Source organism: Coenobita brevimanus, chromosome 39 (genome assembly GCF_032717465.1).
Source record: "Coenobita brevimanus isolate Jiangsu-jjx chromosome 39, ASM3271746v2, whole genome shotgun sequence".
NCBI classification, from domain to species: domain Eukaryota; kingdom Metazoa; phylum Arthropoda; class Malacostraca; order Decapoda; family Coenobitidae; genus Coenobita; species Coenobita brevimanus.
In genome coordinates, this window is record NC_136992.1 from 29,402,825 (window position 1) to 29,421,422 (window position 18,598).

The 18,598-nt window shown below is 47.1% G+C and overlaps 2 protein-coding genes across 3 annotated transcripts in view; both read left to right on the top strand.

Annotated features, from left to right (window-relative positions):
• Positions 1–18,598, top strand: part of LOC145396882 (uncharacterized) — a 116,085-nt gene that overhangs the window by 41,574 nt on the left and 55,913 nt on the right. The window contains exon 5 of one of the 2 annotated variants that reach the window (XM_080270171.1): positions 582–1,248. The exons of the other annotated variant lie outside the window; for it this stretch is intronic. Within the exon in view, the coding sequence (XP_080126297.1) occupies positions 582–1,154 (573 nt within the window). The 3' untranslated portion in view covers positions 1,155–1,248. Of the gene's footprint in view, positions 1–581; positions 1,249–18,598 lie in introns of those variants that run through there. 2 annotated transcript variants of the gene reach the window in all.
• Positions 17,707–18,384, top strand: LOC145396883 (zinc finger X-chromosomal protein-like). The gene has a single exon (XM_080270172.1). The coding sequence runs from the start codon at positions 18,013–18,015 to the stop codon at positions 18,316–18,318; it is 306 nt and encodes a 101-aa protein (XP_080126298.1). The 5' UTR covers positions 17,707–18,012; the 3' UTR covers positions 18,319–18,384.

Below are 18,598 nucleotides of genomic sequence, written 5' to 3' on the forward strand. Positions count from 1 at the left end.
ACTTCAGAACTTAACCAGCTTGGGAAGTTGCACGGCTAAGATGAACTCTCTCTTCTCTTCTAGGGTTGGCTGACCAAAGAAAGAATCTCAGGCAGTGAAGTCTCCATCGGCGGCCCCTTGGTTGACTCAGAGTTCCCCCCAGAAGGGGCTGTCCTCGCCCCATCTTCCACCCTAGCCATAGACCCCATGACTCCCAGCCATAACTTTGCCTCGATGGCCTTCAGTGATCACAGAGGACACACTTGCCCGTTTTGCGGGAAAAGCTTTCTAAAGAAGTTCAACATGACAACACACATTCGCATTCATACTGGTGAGCGACCCTACGCCTGCCCAAAGTGCTGGTACCGGGCCAACCAGCGCTCCCACCTCAAGGCACACATGGTTGCAGTGCACAAAGGGGACACATGAAGATGTACCAGCCGATCTGTTTAAAAGAAATTTAAGTTTCTCAGGTGATTGCAAGATAGATTTTGTGTGGAATGAAGCGCTAAACATAGGGGAGGGTGGTACAGTGAATGTTGGTGGTGTTGTTGTACAAGTAAAAAGGCTACGACAACTGAGACTTGTTTCTTTCTTTATAGGCCACAGGGTTGGAGCTCATGTCAGATCGCTCATCTCCGCTCCTTCCTCCTCCTCCCTCTGCTCACACTCACCTTCGACACCTCCAGCGGGTGGCATCGCTGCGTGCGGCTGTCAGCGAGGGGTTACGTATTGCTGCTCCTTCCGCTTGTGTTCAGCCAGGGTCCAGCCAGGGGATGTTAGGAACCAGTGGTGGGGGGATTGTGGGTGACAGAGGCAACTTTGACCTCCCCATGGATCTCCTCCATCCCCCTAGTTCGGCTCACTCTTGTCAGTCAGCAGCATTCCCAGAGCACATGAGACTGACCAGCAGTTGGAATAATTCGGTGAACAATGGAGCGTCAGTTCTCGACCTTGCTAACATCCAGGTCAAAGGGAAGTCTCGTGTGTGTGACCATTGTGGGAAATCATTTCAGTTCAACAATGACTTGAGGAAACACATTAGGACACACACAGGAGAGAAGCCATATGTGTGTCCATACTGTAGTTACCGAGCAACTCAAAAGGTTCACTTGCGCGGCCACATCTTGCGACGGCACAGAACGAATCATGATCCACCTCCTCTCGATGGATAGTCTCCATGCATATCTAACTAAAGCTGTCACCAAATTTGAAGTTGATCTCAGCATTATAGCTTGATGAAGGTGCCATGGTGTAAAGTGGAAAAAAAAAAAAAAAAATGACCGGGGGCATTGAGTGACCGTTTTAAGCTGTCACCAAATTTGAAGTAGGCCTCAGCATTACAGCTTGATGATGGTGCCATGATATAAAGCGAAAAAAAAGACCGGGAGCATTGAGAGGCTGTTTTTCTGTCTTTCCTTTTAGGGTGTGCTGGCAGGTTCGATGGCGGGCGTAGAAATGAGCGGTCCCCCCGTGTCCTCTCAGCCTGACACTACGTACCTGCGCTACCGGGCTCAAGACCACCTGGGCAGGACTGTTTATGGGTGCCGAGTGTGTGCTAAGACCTTCTTGTACGCTGGTGACTGGCGTAAACACATTAGAACACACACGGGGGAGAAGCCTTACCAGTGCCCTGTGTGTTTCTACCGAGCAGCTCAGAGAACTAATTTAAAAAGACACATGCTGCGTAAACACCTAACCCCACCACAGCCATCTCAAACTGTGATTTCACACTTATAAAAGGTTTCTCAGTGTCATGGCAGTTTATTTGATTGGAGTGTTTTCACCATTATTGTAAAAGCAAAGTACTGTATTTTTGACCTATTGGTGTTAGGTGGAAAACAGGCTATTGTCAAGTTTCCTGTGGAAACGGATGTTGGTGATTCTGGTGCTAAGTCATTATGTTTACTTTAAAAATCAAATACCTATGTACGTTTTAAGACTGACAGAAGTTGTATGCTTTCTGTTGTAGAGCTGGCTGGGAGTTATCGGGTTACCACTCGTAGGTGCAGCCTCAGTCAGGCAGCACAGTGCGCTGGCGACGGTGTCAGGCAGCTTGTGTCACGTTGGGGGGGTGGCGGCAGAGGAACCGCCAAGGGTGGCTGGCGGCCGCCTTGCCTGTGAGTTCTGTAGCAAGACATTCAGCTACAAGAGTGACCTGGCCAAGCATCGCCGCACTCACACTGGGGAGAGGCCCTTCAAGTGTGGCCTATGCCGCTACCGTGCAACACAGTCCTCCCATGTCCGGCGCCATGCTCGTTATATCCATGGTCTTGAGGGATATCAGTGCCAACCCCCATCACCCTAACCTTTCATGCACTTCTGTTTAAAGTCTAGTCCAACTCATCTTCATCTCAGTATCCTATCAAGTTTTCCTCAGTCGTCTATTTAATTTGATTCCTCAACCTTTCTCCCCAATAATCCCAGCCACTTTCCCCTTAACTCCAGCCATCCTCGCACCAGAAAGCATAACCAAAGTGTAGCTGTGAATATGAAGCTAGGGTAAATATTTGAGTGGTGTCTTGTCTGATGTCAGACTCACTTGGGTTTTGTTTATATTGTATATTTTTGTACATGTGCCAATAAACTCTGGATGTATGCAGATGTATCAATTACTTACCTGTTGTACACACTTATCTCAAGTTTCTAAAACTATCGCAGTACAGAAATATTCTATACTAGGGTGTGTAATGCATATAACAATCTCTAACATGATAGGCCCGTAATATCAGTGACAGGTTGCTTTGTAACACCTTCCTTAGCAATTGTTTTTGCATATTGCATCGTAACATTATCTAGCATGTTATTTATGTTGTGTTAATACCAGAGAGTACTGTGATGTAAGGTGTAGAATAAAGAGGTAATGTGCATAATGAACTGCTTTGGAAGAGGCATTATGAAATTTTCAAAGGCACTCTGAAGACAATCCATAATCTTCCATAATAAACCAGGTCATGATATAATTACTATGGATCCCGCATACAAACAGGTTACATCCCTCCATAACCCGCTTGTGTCCTCTGCTGGCCACTGGAATTAAGCTGAAACATCTTGGACAAATTTAAAATTTAATTTTGGATTACCATTCCAAGGACTTATAGGTTGCAAGGACTTGTACAGGAATATACCTTTGTGGATGGCTGTTCTAATTCTGGGTCCATTATTTTGTCTTTGGCTTTTTTGTAATTATATATTTTAACTTGGGTATTATGCATTAGATTTCAGAATTCAGATGAGCCTGTCAAGTGTAACTTGACTTAAAATCTGGCAAGGTTAGGAGGAATTATTTAATAGATCACAAGTGTAATGACAAAAATTTCATCCAGTCTTGATCTTATTTCAAGATCTCAGTATTCTGCTCTGTAAACAGTTTCATTGACCTACCTCCCCAATAGGGAGGGAAGTGAAGGATCTTTGTATAGACATGCAGATATCTGTGGTCTCAAAAAAGAAATAAAAAACATTTGGAAACCTCAGTGTCTGATAAATTTAATGGCAGATTGAAATGGTTTGGGCATATGGAGAGGGTGGAGAATGACAGCTGGGTGTTGAGGGCGAGAAGTGTGAACATTGAGAGTAGGATTGTGAAAGACTGACTAAAAAGATCTAGGACATGGTCATAGTGTGTGGCATCAGAGATAAAAGACTAAATAGAGAGACTGCTAGAGATTGAGGAGCATGGAGGGATGCCATTAGGTCACCAAGGCAGATGTATACAAGTATGTTGGAACCTTTATAAACAAAATGAATGAATAGTTGAAAAAAATGGCCTCCTCTTGTCCATTGCATATTCCCCCCTCACCTCCTCCTCCATGCATTACAGTTTGGAACTCTTAGGATCTTGTGACATTTTAAGTTTTAGTCATGCTTTCTCCTTATGACTGTAGTCAGTTTAGGAGACTGCCCTTGATGTGAAAAAGATAATGGAGGTAAAGCTAACTCCAGTAAAAAAAAAAAAAAAAAAAAAAGTCAATTTGCAGAATAGAATTGCCTGTAAGTGGAAGAAATTGGTGAAGAATATGTACAATAATTTGATTGTGAAAGAGTTCAGAGAATAGTATTTAGAAATACCGGTAATCTTATTCTTTAAAAAGTATTGCAGCTTTTGTGTTAAGGAACTGAGATTTTATAAAGGGAAAAAAAAAAAAAAAAGGGCATACTAGTATTTGTAATGGAACTTGGAAACTTGTAGAATTGCTGAAAATTAATAACTTTCTGAAATTGTTGAATGAAAGTTAGTTTTACCTGAAAATGAAGGTGAATGGCATGGAACATTGTGCAATGCTTTTTCAGGTCATTAGGCAAAATTGTGCATGAAAGGTAAAACTGAATTAGATGCTTAAAATTTTGTATGAAAGGTGCCACTTGTTTGCAGCTGGAACAGTTACATTGTACAATATTATTACAGTATAATTAGGTTTTCTAAGGTTGACCCAAGTTGTACAGAGTGTCTGTTGTGTGTCAATTAGTGTCAGTAAAGCTGTGTACATTTGAGTAACTGGTGGTAAGAGGTGGGTAAGGCGGGACGGCCCCTGAATGGCGTTTCTCTTCTAGGCCTCGACTGCCCTTGTGCTGGAAGGTTCGTTGAGGGAACACGGGATGTTGAGTGTCCTCCCCCCGCTGCCCCTCCAACAGCATCACCATCATCATCATCATCATCACCAGCACCAGCCCCGCACAGGACCCTCATACCCCTGTCCCTACTGTGGCAAGCTCTTTGACCGACCCTCCCACAGAGACCGCCATGTTCGCACCCACACGGGGGAGAAGCCCTTCCACTGCCCTGTATGCTCCCACTCCTCCAGCTTAAAAGAAAACCTCAAGGCACATATTCTCTTGAAGCACCCTGGCTGTGATTCCCTCTTGTTGACTGCTCCCCTCACGCATAGATGAGAGGCACTGGTAGACTTTGGTCCTGTCTGTTATTGCAGTTCTGCTTCAGTGATCGATGTAGGAGGAGGTTCGTCTTTCAGTGTCCGTGAACGTTGCCTTGGTTGGGTGTGTGTTTGTATGTTTTACTGGGTACTTGGGGGTGGATGTTTGAACAGTGGTACCTTTCCATCACTGCTTTGGTTGGTTGTTAGTGGTTTGGTGAAGAGTGCTAAAGAGGGACCTGATGACTGTTATACTGAGGTTGGGTGATGTGATATGGTTCCGTGAAGAGTACTAAAAGATGGACATTGTATTTGGCCAAAGAGTCTGCATCGCCATCACCACAGCAGCGCTCATGAGGCCTTTCTCTTGTTCTAGGGTGGCGTGGAGTGGCTGGAGTGCTTTTGGCCAGTGGGGGATGAAGGGAAGCTCTCCCAGTCCACTGCTGCAGCTATAACTCTGCCCACCCAGATGCCTCTACCTTTACCTCCCACGTCAGTAAGACCAGCTCGCCTCTCAATGGGCATGTGTGCATCAGTTCAGCCACAACAGCAGCAACAGCAGCAGCAGCAGCAGCAGCAGCAACAGCAACAACAGCAGCAGCAGCAGCAACAGCAGCAGCAGCAGCATCAACAACCACAGCAACCACAGATTCCACCACCACCAGCTAACATGTTTCAGCGTACCAGCAATGGGGATTACGTGTGTGGATATTGCGGCAAGAATTTTGTGGCACCGGCATTCCTGCGTCGACACATCCGCGCACACACGGGGGAAAAGCCTTTCAGATGCCCTCACTGTGACTTTAGGGCCACACAGAAGGGCAATCTTAACAGCCACATCATCAACAGACACAATGCCTCACCCGCCATGATGTAACACTGGAACATTAAGATGCAACTCCCTCTTTTATGGTAGTGCCACGACCACCAGCATTAAGAATTTGTTGTAAACTGCAGCATTATCAACACATGCAACTGCCATGCTAAGTTAAAATCAGCAACAGCAAGCATTCCTGAGCATGATTTAAAATTGCTGATGAGTACCTAGGTGGAGCTTTACATTGTGTGCCATATTATATGCTTCCTAAGTGCAGACAAGTCAGCAGGAAGGGTTTTAATGGTGAGGGTAGTGCTTTCTTCTCAAGTTTCATACGTAGAGAAGTCAAGTGCTGAGACAGACCTTGCTAGTTTCATTTCTTTAAAAAATGTTGGAGTGAATAGGATGGTCTTTTGAATAGAGATTATATACTGTATTGGATCTAATGTATTAAAGTGCAGTATTAGGGTGGTGTTGCAGCACAAACTTGGCAAGTGGCAGTAATGTCAAAGATAACAGTTACCAGTTGGTCAGAAGCAGTCAGCAGTGTAAAACCGTGATCAAAATAATATAAAGTAACCATTCTACTGTATTTACCCTTTTATGTTAATTATGTTCTTGTCATTTAATATATACAGTAAGTGTATATTCCTTTTACTTACCATTTTGAAGGTTTGGTTTTTGTACTGTTTTACATATATATATATATATATATATATATATATATATATATATATATATATATATTATATATATTATATATATTATATATATATATATATATATATATATATATATATATATATATATATATATATATATATATATATATATATATATATATTACAAGATTTAAAAACAATTCCATATATACAGTATATGTTAGTGATACATTTTCTCTATCTCAGAGTGTGAATGTTGTGCTGCACTGTGTCTGTGCCACTACTGCTTGTAAATCAATACAGTATTCCTGTATTATAATGTTGAGGATACAAGTCACTTACCAGTATCTTCATTACCATAAGCCGTACTCTGAGGAAACAAATTTAAGCAGGACTGTAAATTTATGCAAATTTAAAGCAAAATTGGCGTGCGGACGGTTAGTCAGTTACATTTTGTATGTATTTATGTAAAATCATTTGCCCTTTTTAACTAAAGTTTACTGCAAGAAACACACAAACTGAAATGTAATCTGTGCCAGCTTTGAGCAAAATTGGCCTACATAAGGTGAATACAATATGAATACATTTGTATTTGAGGAGAACAAATTGGCTTGCGGAAGGTGAATAGGGTACGTATCACATATATTTGAGGAGAGGCTGTATTGACAACCTGGCTGTGTGTGGGGTGGTCGCCTGCTTGCTTTTGCTTGCTTGCTGGACATAACCTAAACGGAGCTGGGAGTGATTGGAGGTGGTTTCTCGTCTGTTCTAGGGCATGTTGTGCGGCGGTGAGGGTGACGGTGGGGGGCTGGTGGAGGATATGCTCCTGCTGGCCCTTCCTCCAGTCTCTTCTTACCCTTCCACTGGTGCAGGCTTCTCCCAGCCCAACAGTCTGGCTTCTCTGCCCCCTGCCCCCTCTGCTGTTCCCACCGCCACCACCATGAACAAGCGGTGTCACTGGTGCCACCTCTGCAAGCGCGAGTTCCCTTTCCCCTCCAAGCTGAACGAGCACATGAGGACACACACTGGGGAGAAGCCATTTGCCTGCCCACTCTGCCCCTTCAGAACCTCCCTTAAGTGGAACCTCAAGTCTCACATGTTGCGGCACCAGGACGCCTTAGCCAGACACCCCAAGCCGCAGACCTGAAGTGCACTTTTGTTCCCGTCATCATGAAGAGCATTTCTGTTCCTATCACCGTGTTCTTTTAGACAGTTCAAGCTGCAGATGTGAAGTGCATTGCTGTTCTTTGTAATAGCTCAAGCCACAGACACGAAGTGCAGTTCTATTCCTGTCATCCCGCGCTTACAGACAGCTGAAAAGCCAAGACATGAAGTGCAATGGTGTTCTGTCATTTTATTCTTTCTCCTTAGTCTTTTGTGGTTGATACATCTCCTTGGTTTTGTCTATGCAGACTCCCTGATCCCTTTGTTTAGTGTTAATGGGGTCTGGGTCATCGTGTGTGCTTAGCTGGCCGAATAAACAATTGGTGTTATTTTGTCCCAAAGAATACATGATTTTTTAAGGTGTTAAAGGTGTTAGAGAGGTGACTGAGGGCATGAAGACATGGCTTGTGATGTATATTTTGCAGTGTTGGTTTTCGTCTCAGTGTTGACCGTGAAGCAGCGTGAACCACAATGTATATATGTATCATCTTACCAATGTGATCTCAAGTATTAATGGATTAAATACCTGTATAAAATATATAAAGCCATATTAGTGAAATAAATATTTTCATTATAAAGGGAGTATATAAATTTCCTCTCCAGTTGAATTGTGTGTAAAGTTAAGGGAGATAAAGAGTAGGTCGGCAACTCAGCCTTAAGAAATGGAACGTGATAAAAAGACAATAACAGAACTTATCGAGTGAGTTTTTGTTGGTTTAGGGGATATTTAACTCATCAATTTTATGACGTATTATTATCTTATCCCAGACGATTTTACTCGCTGTAGGGTGAACTTATCGCACTGGAGGGTTAGCTATTGCCCTGATTAACCCCTCCACCGCAAGACATCTGACCTTAAGCTGAGAAAAAGCATCTTGGTAGAAAAACATAGGGAATGTGTCTTTGGTGTTGAGAAATTTTAATAATAGCGTCTTGGCAGGGGTTGAAGGAGGAAGGAGTACAGGAGTTTGAAATTTCCTTGTAACATATGATTAACCCCTTCATCGCAAGACATTGACCTTAAACTGAAAGAAAGCGTCTTGGTAGAAGAAATTTAACGGAATATGTCCTTGTTATTGCGAGATTAATGATAGTTTCCTGACAGGGGGTGAAGGAGGAAGGAGTACAGGAGTTTGAATTTTTCTTGTAACCCCGTGAATCCTAGTGACATCCATTTGAGTGTGTTCTTCCTACTGCCAGGCGATTTTATTTAGGAAAAGCCTTGTGTATTGAAGGACTTTAATAATGCTGTATCTAACCTTCCCAGTTCAAAACATGTCTTGAATAAAATCGTCAGGTGGCAGAAATAAAACAAAGACATCCCTGGTCTCGTTGGCTTAAAGGATTGCTATTTTTAAGTCCTATATGTGAGAGGGGGGAGTGAGTTGGGGGGGAGGGCAGTCGAATGGTGGGTGACAGCGATTTGGAGGCGTTTTGTCTGCGGCCACCCTTTGCGGGATTAGGGCGTCGGGCTGTAGATAGATAGATAGATTGATAGATCATTGTTAGTCATTCAGAGGAGAGGCGTTATGAAGTGCTGAGGTAATGTGTGGTGAAGGAGGAGAAGTGTAGTAAGGTGTAAAATGCTGTGGTAATGATAGGTGTGGTGAAGTGTGGTAGAAGTGTTGTAAAATGCTGTGGTAATGATCCGTGTCGTGGTGTGTGGTAGAGGTGTCGTAAAATGCTGTGGTAATGATAGGTGTGGTGAAGTGTGGTAGAGGTGTTGTAAAATGCTGTGGTAATGATCGGTGTGGTGGTGAAGTGTGGTAGAGGTGCTGTAAAATGCTGTGGTAATGATCGGTGTGGTGAAGTGTGGTAGAGGTGTTATAAAATGCTGTGGTAATGATAGGTGTGGTGAAGGAGTGGTGAAGTGTTATAAAATGCTGTGGTGGTGAAGTGTGGTAGAGGTGCTGTAAAATGCTGTGGTAATGATACGTGTGGTGAAGTGTGGTAGAGGTGCTGTAAAATGCTGTGGTAATGTTAAGTGTGGTGTTGGAGAAGTGTGGTGTTATGCCAGAACACCATTAAATAACATACAGTAATGTGCCTTCCATTAATTAGTATATGATTACTTAAGAGGGGAATGGTATGAGTTGGTGGGCTGAATTAGGGGATATATTCTAAGTGGCTTGAGATTTCGTAACACCTCTTCCTTAGTGATTTATTTGGAACATTACACCTTAGTATCCTGTACGTATGCCATTGATGCAAACTGTGTCGAAATTAAAATTATTTAAATAACATATAGGAGAGTGTTAAGGTTTAGGCAAAGTAAGTCGCAAAGGAAGAGGTTTTAGGAAGCGTCTTAATCCAGGTAGAATGGAGGCGTTAGGTATGGTGGAGGTGGAGCGTGCATGTGGAGTGTAATACAGGTGCGGTGGGAGGCGTGTGCACCTGTGTGTTGGTGGTGAGGTGAGGGCAGCATGAGGCAGCGCACGGGTGGGTCTGTCAGCCAGCCACCCACCCATCGCTTGCTCACCTGCTTCAATACCGCCATTTTCCTCTTGCAGGAAACGGCAGCCCAACACCACCACCAGTTGTCCACCTTCAAACAATGGATAAGTGGCGCCCTTGGGAGGCTGCAGGCCGGCCACCTCAGCCCACCACCTCTGTTAAAAGTGAACCCCCTGGCAAGTACCCGCCCTGCCCTCAGTGTGGCTTGGGTGGATGGACCAACAAACCCACAAACCCGACCCTCCTCCACCCCGGGGCCCTCCCACTCCCCCCCGCTGGTGCCCCCAGGTGGTGGCATAGGGGGTGACGGTGCCAAGCCCGCCCCCCTCGCCTGCCCACAGTGCCAGGATACCTTCCCGCTGCCCGTGATGCTGGCCATGCACTCCCTCAACCACGTGGAGGAGCGGCCCTTCGTCTGCCCCTACCCCAGCTGCCACTACAACTCCGTCATGCGCGGCAACGTCAAGCGGCACATCAGGATATCACACGCCCACCACACCTTCCCCAGCTAGACCAAATGTTGTGCGTCTTTATATGACTGGCATGAGATTATTAAGAAAAATCTATACCTTAGCCGGTGAAAGAAAAGCGAGGACATCGTCGAAGGGCACATAAATATATCATACCATCCCCAGCTAGACCAGTTAAATAGTGCGTCTACGTGTGACAGTCTGAATATTATTTAAAAGAACGGACGTACTGTAGTTCCCGTGCCGTGACATTGATAAAATTGCCCTATGCAGCATCAGTCGTCAAGCACATCACAAGCGAACCATACTTCGCCTATGTATACCAGGCAGGTAGTGAGTCTTTATATGACAGTCGTGAACATCAGAGGAAGAACCCTAGAAGCACAGTACACCCGTTGTCATGAATATCTGTGGACATTTTACTCGAACAAATATGAAACTCGTACACACTATCCTGAAAAGAATGTAGGGTTCCGGAGATTCCATCACTGAGTTCGCAAGTCACTGCCGGCTGTCTCGTTATTTATCATGTGAAGTGTATCAGTATTTTTATTTTATTTTCTTCAAGTGCAAAAAAAGAAAGAGGCAAAGGCTATAATCCTGCAAAATTGTTTCCAGTGCTAAATTATAAAAATTCCTGACGTGCTTGTAATGCCATACTGAAAATTATACATGCCCAGGATTATTTCAGATGTGCTTTTCGTTAACCAAAAGACAGATGTGTTTTAATCCCAAGTACAGTTCTTCCCTTAACGCGTTTGGTGACTGTGGCAACTCTCCAAACACCACATTATCGTGCTCAGTATTTAGTAATTTTTTGTCTGTATCAGGCTGCATTAAAGGTTCCTCTATGTTCAGTTGTTTTCTTTGAACGATGTGAGCTTTGTACTGGCCTGGAGAGCTTTGTGGCCTTGTAGTTGGCGTGCATTAAAATCTATCCCATTCTTTCCTGTCCCAAATGGGTGATAAAAATAATAATAAACAGTTTATGGAAAATTTGGTTAGCGCAATGAAACATGAAGCCTAATGGAAAGGTATGTGTATGTGTGTGTGTGTGTGTGTGTGTGTGTGTGTGTGAGAGAGAGAGAGAGAGAGAGAGAGAGAGAGAGAGAGAGAATTACTAAAACATCCTTGTCTGATGGTGGTGGTGATGATGATGACTATGATGGTGATGATAACAACAACCAGGGTGATGATAATGTTGATGTAAATGATGGTGATGAAAATGGTCTAGCTGATGATGATGATGATGATGATGAAGAAGAAGAAGAAAGCTAAAATAGACGTAGTGTGATCAGCACAATCTATTTCACCTCTGACCTCGTTCCCGGGTAAGGAAGCGCCCTAGCACCTTTTCCTTAGCGATTAATTTTTGGATATGGCTGGTTAATACCCTTTTGTACGTTATGTATGTAGACTATGGGGATAATGGAAGGATTTATATAACAGAGAATACGACAGTAAAGTGTAATAAGCGAAGTAAATCGCTTAGGAAAAGGTGTTAGGGAACTTCCTTACCCGGTGATTGAAGGATAGTATGACGGTATAGGATAGTGATGTTTGTAGTCTGAATGTATTTAGGGTAGAGATAACCTAGTAGTAGTAGTAGTAGTAGTAGTAGGAGAGTAGTAGTAATAGTAGTAATGGTGGTAGTAGTGGGAGTGTAGTAGTAGTAGTAGTAGTCCACCATCCTCCTGTTATGGGGTAAGGAGGGGATTGAGGGACGTTTGTATAACCGGGCAGCTCCACCGCTCAGTCATATCAGTGCCACCACGTGAAGGCGATGGTGGCTAGTATTGAGTAACTTTTTTTTTCTTTTATATATAATGCCATCTGGGGAAGTTAGATGGTCATGTACCCTTGAATATATTGGATTACTTTAGCCTACCTGGCCCCGTACACCTGTAAGTGGTAATTGGACTTAGGTATTCCCGTCTGCGATAGTTTATGAATGGATAGTACGATAGTGAATAAGTGTATCGTAGAAGTAGTAACAAGGATAGGCACGGAAGGCTAGTGTGACGAGGGATAAGTGACGGAGAGAAGCGTGTTATCGTAGTGTGACGTTGGATTAGTTATGCAGGGATAGTGTGATGTTTATTGTGACGTTGTATGGTGACGTTATAATTGTGACGGAAGGATAGTGTGACGTTTATTGTTTTATATTTTTAAAATGCTTTTTCGTACAGTTCTGGTATTTGTGTGTGTGTGTGTGTGTGTGTGTGTGTGATGCGAAGAATGACAGTACATTCTTACACTGGCGACACGAACTGTGGTATATTAAAAACACTAAAATGCATAACCTGCATATGGAGGAAGGTGGGGGGGAGGGGGGGAGCGATGCATGGAGGCGATGTGTGTCCAGGCATCTCGAAATGATTGGATCTTGAATTTGGCTCTCTCGTGTTGTTTTTTTCTTTGAGGGAGCATTTTTTCAGGCCCCTGGCTTTTGATTCCTTCTACTTTGCATTAAAAAAAAGTGATGAGGGGCGGGTGTCGTAACTGAAGAAACAGGGAGTTCATGAATTTACCGGTACCGTATCTGAAGGAAGGAATGGGGACGGGGAACTGAGCTATGAAAGTTGACCGTTTTGAATTGCGTTTGGGTGCATGTAGGGTATCTGAAAAAGGGAGGGATTAGTGACGTGTATTATTGTGATCCTTGGGGTGTTTATCTTGTATCCGAAGTAATATGAAAATCAGTGACGTACAGAGCTGTTGGGTAATTATGAATGTTGTTGCTTGTCCCGTATATGAAGGAACAAGGGCATATGTGACTTTTAGCTAATGGTTTGTTGTTAGCGGATGGGATTGAAATGCTTGGTTGTTGTATTTGGCGTGGAATTGAGTAAGCTGAGTTGCGCAGTCATCTCGGTGGATTTTACGCAAACCAAATATTACAACACGTTATTAAACAGCGCGGGACACGTTTCATTCATTCATTCATTGCCAGACGCCATGTATCCCAAACGGGGTGGCCAAGTATTAATCTCCTTTCTCCTCTCCTGCCCCTGTTTCATGACTGGATTCACAGACGCATGGCTGTGACGTAGTTGTATCATTCGTCTGTGGGTGTTAATATTCACCTTTGCTCACGGCTTCTCACTTATGTATATTTGACCATCTGTGACAGCGAGGCAGGAGAGGCGAGTGGATTTGCATTTCACTGTACTTAGATCCTAACCATAGCAGAGAAGGAAAATGCGACTTTCACGGTCAGGCTAGGTAGTGTTAGGGTGTGTTTGTGTGTTATGCAGGAATTAGGCTTTGCAGGAAAACATTGCGATTGTCTCTTGTTGGTTATTATGCTGACGAGGTTTGTATGAGAGAGAGAGAGAGAGAGGGTGAGGGAGGGCAGGGTTAAGAGAGTAGTACTCTCTTAACCCTGAGGGAGGGAGGGAGGGGAGGAGAGGAAGAGAGAGTATGATATCTTATTTAAGAGAGGGGCAGAGAGAGGGAGTATGATATCTTGTTTGAGAGAGAGAGAGAGAGAGAGAGAGAGAGAGAGAGAGAGAGAGAGAGAGAGAGAGAGGGAGGGAGGGGGAGAGAGAGGGGGAGGAGAGAGAGAGAGAGAGAGAGAGAGAGAGAGGAGAGAAAGAGAGAGTATGGTATCTTGTTTAAGAGAGAGGGAGGGAGGGAGTATGATATCTTGTTTAAGAGAGAGAGAGGAGTATGGCATCTTATTTTCCTGGTCTTTGTACAGGGATAGAGATCTTCCTTAGCAGTGTATTTCTTTCTGTGGCACATTATCCCCTTGAATATCTGTTTTGTTTTGTTTTGTTTTGTTTATTCTTACCGCTGTTAGACGATTTTGTGTTAGGGGTGATGTTAGTGAAGGCTGCATCAAATCACACAGTCAGGAAAGCCGTGTTATAATCTGACTCAAATCACAAGAATAATAAAATAATACAATAAAGTAATACGCTGTCTGTTTGGTGGGATATACGTTCTCTTCTATGTTACCCTTGCAAGAGATGTAAATAATATACAATCGAACTTAGGAGTGGTACAGAGGATAGCCTGTTGGTGATATGTGACAGTGTTTATTTTTACATCTCACGTCTGCTACGCTAGAACGACCTTGGTAGATTGGTTACGCCATAGTAGACGCAAGATATAAATAAAGACACTGGTGCTACATAACGTCTTTAACACATCACACTAGAGGACGTTAAGGTGTTACATATAGCTAAGGAAGAGGTGCCATGGAGCTCCTTGTTTCCACGAGAGAATGGTTCTTGGTCCATATCAGGGGTGGGTGGGCCGGAGGTCTGTGTGTGTATCAAGGGTGTAGGTATTTGTCAGGGATGTGTATGTCTGAATCGAGGGTGTATAGATCTGTATAGGCCTATTGAGAGGGTGTAGATCTGTGTCCAGGGTGTGTGGGTTTGTCTAGGGTGTGTAGGTTTGAATTAAAAGTGTGTAGGTGTTTGCTAAGAGGGTACACGTTTGTGTTTAAGATTTTTATTAAATGTGTGTAGGTCTGTGTTGAGAGGGTGTAGGATTGTGGCTAGGGTGTGTGTCTGTGGTATGTTGGTCTGATTTAAAGATGTGTAGGTGTATGTTAAGAGGTTGTAGGTCTTTGTCTAGGGTGTGTAGGTCTGTGTTAAAGAGGGTGTACGTCTGTGTGATGCGGTGGGTGTATGTGTGGTCTTGTCTACATTGGGTCCTTCCGGCTGCTGAGTCTGGCATGTTTACCTTCTTGCAGGGCGGTGGTGGGTGGTCGGGCGGGACGGCGGCTCTGCCAGTGAGTCAAGCCAGGTTATCTCATGGAGCCTTCCCTGCTGTACCTGGGCCAGGGGATGGCGAGGGAGGGGCGGGGGTGTATAGTGTGCTGGGCGCCGCTCCCCTGCCTCCGGACGCCGCCCCTGCCACCTGGGCCAAGTGTGGTGGCCTGGGTGGCAAGGTGCTGGTGGCCAACAGTGTGCAGCGGCCAGCACATTCAGTGTCATGGAGCAAGAGAAGCGTGACCAGTGCCGTGTGTTCAGTGTGTTTCAAGGACTTCATGTATCCCTCGGCTCTCACTCTGCACATGAGGAGCCACACGGGGGAGAAGCCGTTCACTTGCCCACACCCGCAGTGTGACTACCGATCCACCAAGAAGGGTAATCTGAAGCGTCATGCTTCCACCCACGGCGAGGCCTTCCTGGCCACACTGGAGTTGTAGTAAGAGTCAGTGGGTGGCATGTGTTGTTGTTGCGGTGATTGTGCATGAGGGAGTGTCGCTGGCTGACTCCGGTTTACCCCTTGCAGGCCTCGCACCCGCTGAGCAGGTCGTGGCGGCCATACGGCGAGGTAGAAGGTGGCGACGGGCGGCGGGCGGTTGGTGTATGGGTGGCGCCGGGCCAGGCACAGGCACAGGCCCCGTCTCAGCCTCAGCCTCATCTGTTGTCATCACAGAACAGCAGTGTCGGTGTCAGGCCCCACGTGTGTCACTACTGCGGGTATTCGTTTGTGCGTCCATCGCAGCTGGCCACACACATACGGGTACACACGGGTGAGAAGCCGTACCGGTGTGACGAGTGCCCGTACAGTGCTGCGCAGAAGGGCAACATGCGACGGCACATGCATCTGGTACACGGCCGGGTGTTGCGAGAGGGGGCGGGGGCGGGAGTGGGGGTGGGTGCAGATGTGGGGGGTGCACCCCCCCATGAGTTACCATAACCTGAGTGTGGGGTGTTGAGGCGCCGGGCTTCTTACTATTGTTTCCGCTGCCTGTTACCTCTGCCGCCATGGTGGTGGAGGCAGCAGACCGTTTGCCTGCTTAGGGCTACTTGAGAGGGCGGGGTTGGACATGACATCTGTGCTGAGAGGCTGTGCTGACAGTGGCCTGTTTTGTCTCTTGTAGGGCGTGGGCGGCTACGGCGGCGTGACCCTGGGGCTGGTGGCACATGCCATGTCTCGCCTGTACATGAACCATCCATCACCAGCTGACACCCACGCTGTCACCACATTCTTAGAGCCACCTCCCCACCACCTCCTCCCCTATGACCAAATCCCTCCCGACGACACCCGGCCAGACAACGACTGCAGGTACTGCGGCAAACACTGTGAGACGCCCTCGCAGCTGGCCATCCACCTGAGGGCGCATACGGGCGAGCGGCCGTATAGCTGCCCCCACTGCGACTACCGTGCCACACAAAAGCATCACGTAAAGAGCCACCTACAGCGCAGACACAAGGAACAGGACCATGCACATTGACACACACAGTAGCCCCACACCACACACCTGGGCCCCCAGAGGTTTGGTGTAGTCAGGCAAGCTAGACTAGGAGAAGTAGCGATGTGGTGACGTGCCTTCTCTCTCTTCTAGGTGGGTCATGGCGGCGGGGTGTGGGCTCACGGGCTGGTTGCTGCCACCGCCCTTCACCCTCACACCCCCAGACTGGGCGGGGGGCACCTCATGTGTACACAGTGTGGCAAAGTTTTCCCCAAGACCTCAGAGCTGCAGCGACACGTGCGAATCCACACGGGGGAAAAGCCGTATGCGTGTCCCCTATGTCCGTACCGCGCCGTGCAGGCATCACACGTCAAGTCACACCTCGCACGCAGGCACACGGTCTACAGCACCCCACCCTGACCGCGAACACAAATGCACAGGATAGTGTGACGGGAGAGGAGAGGGGAAGGGAGCAGCGTGGCAGGGTGGGTGGCATTGTAGGGTGGGCAGTGGCAGGGGCGGGAGCGTGGGGTGAGGTACGGTATGGTACGGTACGGTAGTGAGTGTAGCTGGGTGAGGCCAGGTTCTCACCCACGTTCTCTGTTCTCTTCCTGTAGGTGTGTGAGGGCGGTGGTGGGCAGTGGGGTCGCTCCTTCCAGGGCATTTCAGCAGATCCGGCCATCAGGTGGGACCGCACGTGTCCTGTGTGTAACAGAGTATTTGCACGGCCGGCTGAGCTGACGCGGCACCTGCGAACCCACACTGGTGAGCGGCCCTACCACTGCCCACTGTGTGTGTACCGCGGCACACAGCTGGTGCATCTCAAGGCCCACCTGCTGCGTCGCCACCTGCTGGCCACTCCCGCCGCCGCCGCCGCCGCCAATGCCGCCTCCGCGCAGTAAGCTAAAACGACCCTACCCAGGATGTGTAGTGATGCGGCCCTTGTCTCGTTCTAGGTGCCCGGGGTGCTGGGTGTCCTGGGGGAGGTGTGGGCGGGGCCGGGGCCAGGGCCGGGGGACAGCCCTCAGCCGCCGCCACGCTGGGACCGCGTCTGTCACATATGTGGGAAGGCCTTCAAACGCCCCGCCGAACTAGTCCGCCACCACCGCATCCACACGGGAGAGAAGCCGTACAAATGTACCCTGTGTCCATACAGCGCCGCCCAGCGAGTGCAGCTGCGGTGCCATGTGTCACGCCGCCACCCTCACCTGCTGCCCCCTCCCGCACCCGCACCTGCACCTGCCCCTGCCCCCGCCGTAATCCACGGGGGTGACAAGGGGGGGTCGCTGTACCCCCAGCTGGGACAGGCCTGGCTCCCCCAGTAACATGCCTCCATTACACCTGTGCTGTCTTCCCCTAGGTGTTCCCCTCCCTGGGTGGAAGGGGAGGCGAGGTGGTGTTGGGCGGAAGCGGACTGGGGCTGGTGGGTGGGATGGGCGGAATGCTGATGCAGCTGCGGTGGGACCGCACCTGCTGCGTGTGTGGCAAGGCCTTCATGCGGCCTGCTGAGCTGACCCGTCACATGCGCTCGCACACGGGTGAGAAGCCGTTCGCCTGTCACCTGTGCCCCTGGCGAGGCTCCCAGACCTGGCACCTCAAAAACCACCTCACGCGTGTACATCTCACGTCCCAGCCTCCCCCAAAACCCGCGGCGACCCACCCACCCAACCCGCCCAACCCCGGCAGCAGTGACACACAACCCCCGGACGCGTGGCCTGGATGCTACAGTACAGAGTGAAGGACACAGCATGACACAAGACCAGGCAGGTGGTGTGGTGTCTGGCTGGACATAACACAACACAACACATACAGCAAACCCCCCACCTGCCTACTATATACCTCATTATACACACACGGAAGCAGCCAAAACTTAGTGATAGTGCTGCTTAACTATTGCTATATGTATATAATAAAAAATTTGTATAGAAATAACTGTGGCTTTATTTTGTCCTTATCATGTTTGATATCATTGGACGATAATCATTCATATCTTTTGATAAGAGCAAATCTAGAAAGTA